Raw genomic sequence first — 7,812 nt, forward strand, 5'->3', positions numbered from 1 at the left:
CTGCTGTGTGTGTTGACTCACACTCACTCTTGAGGACTTTACGCCATGACGAGCGCACACGTGCTGCAAGAATCAAGGTCTTAGCAGACAAACTGTCTTCGAAAATCCCCCTTTATAATCAGTTGACGTCCATTTGTCTATTAACTTTAATGTTCAGATATCAATGCTTTGCTTGTCTCTTTACCTCACACACTCCAGGGAATTAACACACACACACACTCTGCTGCTGCTGTTGATCAGCATGTGTGTGTGTGTGAATGTTGGTGCAGTGCAGGCGGGTCTCTGCTGAGCTGTGAAGCGAGTAGCTGCTCGCGTGAGAAGACTGCGCTCCTCCTCCCGCGCTGAGAGGATTATCTTCTCCTGGGGCCTCCGGGTCTTTACAGGTACACGCCGCCGCACTTGCTATCAAATAACACCACATCTATGTACTTTCAGCTCCTTTTGATGGCTGAATGCGGAGGCCCCGCCTTCAGGAAGTGCCTGAGGGAGTGTCGTTGTGAACCCGATGCCCTCGCTGCACCTGGAAAAAACAGTCGGGCTGTTTACAGCATGACCGGAATCACCGTGTACCTGTTGAGTAGCAGCTTGTGAATGATTGTCGCAGAGGACAGAGTGTGCACGACGTGTTGTTACACAAGAATCATGTGACAGGACGTGCTAATTCTGAACTGGGGATTTAAGTGCGAGATGCGTCGAGCGGTGTAGTTAATGAACAGCGAGGGCTTCGTGGACAGCCTCATGATTCACGGCGACATGTTTTTGTTGTCGTGACTCGGCCTGCTGGTTAACACTCAACTGTGCTGCGGGCGTGCAGACACTTAGATAAACACTGTGGAAGCACACAAAACAACCAACAATGGAAGAACAGGCATGGAAAGAGTAAAGTGTAGACAAAATAGCAATTTATTAATAACTTATCTTTTCTTTACATTCGTAAGAGAGGAAAGTGAGGGGGTTGGCAGAGGTCACCAAGATGGCTTCCTCTGTCGAATGGCCTTCTTTGTAGAGGGGGAGCAACACGAGCCTCCAAAGCTCCATTTTCATTTTCTCTTTGACAAATAAAAACTGCATTTCACAGAGTTTTCCCTGAAGAGGCGATGTGAGCAAAGCCTCCTAACTTTGTCCACATTGTCAGAGACTTCTACCCCTTGTGCACAGATCAGGATTACTCACATTAGCCTTCAGAGATCCAGACAACACATGTTGGCCATTGTGACTCAAACGTGTCTGCTATGAGGTGCCAAATTAACAGAACTTTCTCACTGACTTTTTGTTGTGAAAATGAAATTGAAAACTGGTCGATCTCTGAAGGCTAATGCAAAAATAAAATCCTTCTGAGCGCAAACGTAAGGCAAACAACCACGGTGACTTTGATTTGTGAAGGTGGGTGCAAAAACAAGGCCCGTCGGCATGAATTCACACGTAAAGCGATTATCAAATATATTACACATGTACACGTTTTTGCACAATTCTTGGAAAGCCTACTTGATTTTTTGGCATAATCAACTGAAACATACTGATCAATATGCAGTTTGTTTGCATACATAAAAGTAGAATATGAAACAAAAGAGTACCCACTTGTTGCAAAGGGTAGATATACTAGAGCAAGGCTTTTTACTGTATTGTCTTTTATATTAAGATATATACACAATGTATAAATGCTTGAAAAGATTCCACAAATGCAAAATCGAGTCCAGTATAATAGTGTGCCGTCTAAAGCTGGGGTGCTTCAACCCCACACAGGCAAGTCTTCACAGAAGACGAAGAAGGAGACAATGCACCTTGGCGTCTTGGGGGAACCCCAAAACAAACATAGAAAAAGAGTCTCATTTTTAGATCTGTCCAGTTTGAACAATCACGTCTCTTTGGCACACCAGCCCAGGAGCTTAGAAGCATAACGTACAGCTGTCCGACAAATCACTTCAAGTTTCCTCAAGACACAATGACAGAAAGAGATATAAGACCTCAGGAGTCCAACAGTGATATAAGATTGAAGAAAGTATCTGCTCCTCTTTCTCTGTCTCTGTCTCTTTGACTGTCTCTCCTCATTGAGTCAACAGCAGCTGCGTCTCGGCCAGACAGCTTCGGCCCTCCAGTCACCACGCTCCGCAGCAGTCGCCTCAAGCCAGCTGTGTCAATAAGGTCAAGCGCCCCGGTCTCATCGCAGACGGCGGAAAAAAGAGAGAAACTTTTTGCAGCTTTTCCATCAGGAGGCCCACGAATGCCTCCAGCAAGGAGAGGGGTTGTTTACGGCAGGCCTCACGTGGACTCCAGGGGGTCCAGCTTGAAGACGTTGTGGTTGGTCGGGGTGGTGAAGTAGAGCTGCTGGCTGGGCGGTGCTATGCGGTTGTCGCACGGGCTCTTCAGGCCCAGCTGGCGCTCAAAGTCAAGGAGCTGGCCCATGAAGTTGAAGTTGGGCGAGATGTTGGACTTCTTCATCTTGACGATGTCGTAGGCGTCGTTCATGGACAGGTTGAGCTTCTGCATCAGGTAGGCCACCGTTACCGTCACGGAGCGGCTGATGCCGGCTAGGCAGTGGACGAGGACGCCGCATTTCTGTGCCCGAGCTTCATCTGGTAGGAAGACAAAAAAGGGTGGAAACGTTAGTACACATCAGATTTAGAGCAGCAGGTGGTTAAAAAAACAAATTTCATGAAAAATGTATCAAATGTTTAGTCGATAAAATGTCAGAAAAGTCCATGGTGACATCTTCATTTTGCTTGCTTTGCCTTTTATTTAAAAAAAAATAAATTTAAATTAAAGGAGCAGTGTGTAGGATTTAGTGGCATCTAGTGGTGAGGTTGCAGATTGCAACCAACTGAATGTACAAACGTAAAAACACTTAAGTCTCTCTCTAGAGCCAGTATTTGATGAATCCCCCTAAATCCTACACACTTAGTTATGAACTGTTTAGGGGGCATTATTTGCACATTTTAGGCACACTAGTCCTACAAGAGATGAAAAGTGTAGCCCCTTTCTACACAGACAGAACAAAACCTGTGATAAACATCTGTGACATTTGAGTCAAGCTGTGTGGGGAGTTGGAGCGGCTCCAGGGAGGGAGAGCAGCGGAAGTTATTATCCTGGCTATCTCCCAGGCATGTCAGTCAACAAACAGGGGCTGCTGCTGCGGCAGTAGCGCACATAAACACAGCCGGCATTCTTTCGTGTTTTTTTTTTTTTTTTTGGGGCCCGAGAGTAGCCGGTTGGGAAATTGACTATTACGGTCTATTAAACCATTCTTCTGCTCGCCAGGGTTACTCTGACAATGGTGCCATTTGGGCGTGTAAACGTAGGAGTCATGAGGGCACCCTGTCAAGGCGAACAGGATGTCAACAGGGCCTGTAAATGGCTCCTTTTGTAATGTGGAGGGAGGAAGGAGGGGAGGGGTGGTGGAGGGGGAGGCAATGCCATGTCCTAGATTACTTTCAATGCCACTTCCTTCCTGTTGCGCTCGAATTACCGCCCTCCCCCCTCGTTCACTCTCCCCATTCTCCCGTTTCAACGTCGCCCTTTGTGCTGCAATTACACAAGCCCCGGGACAAGAGGAGATAGGCCAGGATGTCTTCCATTGAAGTCAAATCATTTGTACACACACACACAGTGCATTTTAGCCTGCGCACCATTAGAGGCAGACTTGTATCGCTCTGCCTCAACACAATGGCCTTAATCTGCCTGCTCTGTGTGTCCCCGCCTGATTGACTGATAACATCACAGCCAGGGACACCTCATCTAATCTCAATTGCACAATAAGAACCTAAGAACTTCCTGGCAGTGATAAGACTATATCCCATTAATAAGATTATGTCCGTGACTATCTGCCTCGGCCCCCTTCACTTAGTCTGCACACATTCAAAACAATCACACATGGTCCAGGAATTAAGAGAATATGAAATCATAAATCGAATAATCAAGTTGGTTCCTGCTTTTTTTGTAAATTATTTGACCTTTGAACTATTTCTCGGACAAAACAAGCAATTTGAAGTGTCACCATGGACATTTTTCACCATTTTCTGACTCAAAAACTTAATTTTTTTAGTTAAATCAATAATAAAAATCCTCATTATTTGCAGTGGAGGAGCATGAAAACAAGCCAGAGGCCTGAGGTTAACAGTTTGCAGCTGCAGTGTGTGTCTCTAGCTCTGCAGGATTACTCACCAATGAAGCTGATGGCCTCGGGGAAGAACTGAGACAGATTCTGGCTCCAGTGATCCGAGATGGGGATCTGCTTGTACTTAAACTCCCCGGCGTTCTCGAAGAGGTTGGGTAGGTTGGGGGTGACGTTGAGGATGTACTTGATGCCGTACTCCTCCAGCACGTCCAGGTTGGTGGAGTCCTTGGCGCAGCCCAGGTACAGGTGCGGCAGGATCTCCACCGGGAAGGAGGAGGGCTGCGGGTTGGACAGCGGGCTGCCGTCCGAGTCTGTGGCGCTGCTCGGGTCGATGTCAGACTCGATGTCTGACGAGTCAGAGCTGATGCGTAGCCCGCCGAGGCCTAGCACCTGGGCGGTGGGGGAGCTGGTGTTGGAGGAGCCGTCCAGGTTGGTTTCACACAGATGTGGATACTCGGCCTGGAATTTACTGAAGCCACCTGGAGAAATGAAACAGAGATGCCATTAATACAAGGCCTCTATATGAGTGGATGTTACACTGCAAATTCAGTCATTTAGCTGCATGTTTTTTTTCTTTCCTTAAAGGTCCCACATTATAAAAAAGTGAGATTTTCATGTTTTTTTTATTATAAAGCAGGCTTAAGTCCTATATAAATACTGTGAAAGTATCGAAACACTCAATCCACAGGGAAATACACACAGTCCGTATTCAGAAACTCTGCATTTGAAACAAGCTGTCAGGATTTCTGCCTATTTGTGATGTCACAAATATACAATATTTAGACCCTTGACACAATTTTAAACGTAAACATTCTAAATGTGTCCCAGTTTTTTTCCTGGTTGCAGTGTATGTGAATGTCATCAGCTGACAGGAAGTATACATGGACCCAAACTGTTGCCAGGGAACGCAATTCTGTTGCAATTCTGTTGCAATTCTGTTGCAATTCTGTCAAAATGCACTAAAAATCAGTGAATTAAGCTCTGTGATGTTCTTCACTCACATGTTGTTATGGTTTGCATTTTGTACTCAGCTATATACACACATTTTTGGGAAAAGTGTCAAGAAGTCTATTATAGCCTTTTTCCTAACAAGTGCCTTTAATTGTATTTAGTGTGACTATTCCTATGTCTGTAACCTGCTAAGTCTATTCATCTAGGCAAAAAATTATGTTTATTAAAATGTATGTAAAAAATAAATAGTGCATTAAAACAAATCAGTAAGATAATGTTAAAAAGGGTGAAAAACAGCTATATAATGTATCTTTAAACAGTAAATTAACTCTAAAATACTGTGAAATCAATAAAAAAAAAAAAAAGTTCAAACTGTATTTTTCATTATCAGTATAAAGCAACATAAAGGCAACCCTGCGGACAGTTCTTTACTGTTATTTTACTTGGAAATTCTTAACAGTGTATGCATCCTTGTTTCTTGTCTTGATGTTGCAAATGGAAAGCTGCTGTGATGCAAAACACATTTCAGACCTGTCTGATAATAAAGTATTATGGTATGAATGAGAGGCCCTAAAAAAAGCTGTGAATGAACCTTCACTCACCCTCCAGATAGTAGGCCTTGTAGCCTTCGTCCTTCATCCTCCTGAGCAGCAGACCGAGCACCGAGCCTCCGTCCACGTTCTCGTTCCACTCGCGGCTGTACTCGTCGTACAACACGATGCTGTCCGTCTTGCAGCGACGCGCGAACTTCTCGCGGTCCTCTCCGTCGGACAGCAGCGAGCGCACCGGCAGGTTGCCCTTCTTCAGCCGGCGGAGCATGAGGCTCGGGATGTTCACGTTGATGGCTGAGTCGACGTGCGACGACTCGTAGAGCTCCTGGGCCCGGCAGTCCATCACCAGCAGGCCGTCTCTGCGCGTCTGCGTCTCCAGCTGCTCCCGGAGCCAACACACCGTCTTACTGATCGCCATCACCGACTCGAGCTGCACGACGGGCTTCAGCTTGTCGAGCATTTAGAAGCAGGAGTAAATGAGGATTTCAATAAGAATGCAAGGTTTTTTGGAGAGCTGGTTTGCAGCAAGAATCCCCAAAATAAAAAAAAAATCTGTTTTCAGTCCAAGAAAAATATAAAAGTGCAGAAAATCAGATCACTCCAGATGTTGATCCAGTGCGCTTTTGGATGCAATAACATGCGCTTCTTCTTCTTCTTCTTCTTCACAGATTGCCTTCAGAGGCGGTCATTCATGCATCTGTCCGGAGAGATCCTGTGTTATTTATCAATGAGTCGCACAAAACCGACTCTGCGACACTGCTGCTGCTTTTTCTGCTTTTATATAACTCCAAAAGGCTCCAGTGCGCAATGTACTCTTCCACCTTCCTGTTTGGAGATCCAGAGTAGAAAATGTGTTGTTGTCTCTGGATGTGAAGCATGCAGGTATTGTGCGTCCTTCTCTGTGTCTCTGTGTGTCTGTGTCTCTGCTGTGAATCGCAGCTCTGCAGTCTCTCTCTCAGTGCTTCTTCTCTTCTCCCTCTGCTGCTGAATGGCTACAAACAGGAGGAGGCGTTTCATTGGATACATGATGATGTGAGAGCCAGCCAATCAGAGGAGGACCTAGAGGCGGTCGCCTTGGAAACGGGGGGCCGGATGGAGGATGGAGCAGTGCCCCTGTGTTGATGAATTGTTAATGAGGTTTGTCATTCACAAAACGGAGAGAGAGAGAGAGAGAGAGAGAGAGAGAGAGAGAGAGAGAGAGGAATTTCCGCTCCGGATCAAGTGAGTGCAAACAAACAGAAGAACTGCAGGGAGAAGGAAGGAAGGAAGAGAGGGAGGGGGAGAGAGAGAGAGATGAGGGGGGGGGGGGGGGGGGGGGGGGGGGGGGGGGGGGGGGAGTATCACAGAGGAGTGCTATAGGTACACTGGGCTATAACAGCCTAATACAAACATTTAGTTGGTCTGAACTTTCAGAAAAGTTCAAGTTGAGGCCTTTTTGGCAAAGCTGGAAGAAGTATTATGATATTACACTTCAGATTCAGTTGTTTTTTTGCAAAAGTATATACATACAAGGACTCTGTTTTCATGCAGCTCTCTCACACAGAATGGCAATAACAGAATAAAAGAATACAATAATAAAAATAAAATGTCTTTATGATATGATATGTACATATTACAAAAAAGTGCATTAATGACTGTAAATTATAATCTAAAAATGTGCATTAAAGACTGTAAATTATAATCTAAAAATGTGTAAAAATGCGCATTAAAGACTGTAAATTATAATATAAAAATGTGCATTAAAGACTGTAAATTATAATCTAAAAATTTGCATTAAAGACTGTAAATTATAATCTAAAAATGTTCAAAATGTACATTAAAGACTGTAAATTATAATCTAAAAATGTGCAAAAATGTGCATTAAAAACTGTAAATTATAATCTAAAAATGTTCAAAATGTACATTAAAGACTGTAAATTATAATCTAAAAAATTGCATTAATGACTGTAAATCATAATCTAAAAATTTGCAAAAATTTGCATTAAAGACTGTAAATTATAATCTAAAAATATGCATTAAAGACTGTAAATTATAATCTAAAAATGTTCAAAATGTACATTAAAGACTGTAAATTATAATCTAAAAATGTGCATTAAAGACTGACTGAATGATATAATTTATATATATATTAATTACACGACTTTGTTGAATATTCGATTCTAAATGGTCAATCGCAGCGTCTGTTATTTTCTTTATAAC

The 7,812-nt window shown here is 43.8% G+C and overlaps 1 protein-coding gene across 1 annotated transcript; it reads right to left on the reverse strand.

Annotated features, from left to right (window-relative positions):
• Positions 1-880: 880 nt before the first annotated feature.
• Positions 881-6,598, reverse strand: dusp6 (dual specificity phosphatase 6). Its single transcript, XM_037767523.1, has 3 exons — positions 5,665-6,598; positions 4,159-4,590; positions 881-2,573 (listed from the first exon to the last, which is right to left on the reverse strand). The coding sequence occupies exons 1-3, from the start codon at positions 6,071-6,073 to the stop codon at positions 2,260-2,262; spliced, it is 1,155 nt and encodes a 384-aa protein (XP_037623451.1). The 5' UTR covers positions 6,074-6,598; the 3' UTR covers positions 881-2,259.
• Positions 6,599-7,812: the final 1,214 nt, after the last annotated feature.

Source organism: Sebastes umbrosus, chromosome 4 (genome assembly GCF_015220745.1).
Source record: "Sebastes umbrosus isolate fSebUmb1 chromosome 4, fSebUmb1.pri, whole genome shotgun sequence".
In the NCBI taxonomy this organism is placed as follows: Eukaryota; Metazoa; Chordata; class Actinopteri; order Perciformes; family Sebastidae; genus Sebastes; species Sebastes umbrosus.

What these genes read in the sequence shown, in the direction of transcription:
- dusp6 (XM_037767523.1), bottom strand. Translation starts at nt 6,073, where the DNA reads ATGCTCGACAAGCTGAAGCCCGTCGTGCAGCTCGAGTCGGTGATGGCG. An exon ending in CAAGGCCTACTATCTGGAGG is followed by an intron (nt 4,591 to 5,664) that starts GTGAGTGAAGGT and finishes TCATTTCTCCAG; the next exon opens with GTGGCTTCAGTAAATTCCAG. An exon ending in CGAGGCCATCAGCTTCATTG is followed by an intron (nt 2,574 to 4,158) that starts GTGAGTAATCCT and finishes TCTTCCTACCAG; the next exon opens with ATGAAGCTCGGGCACAGAAA.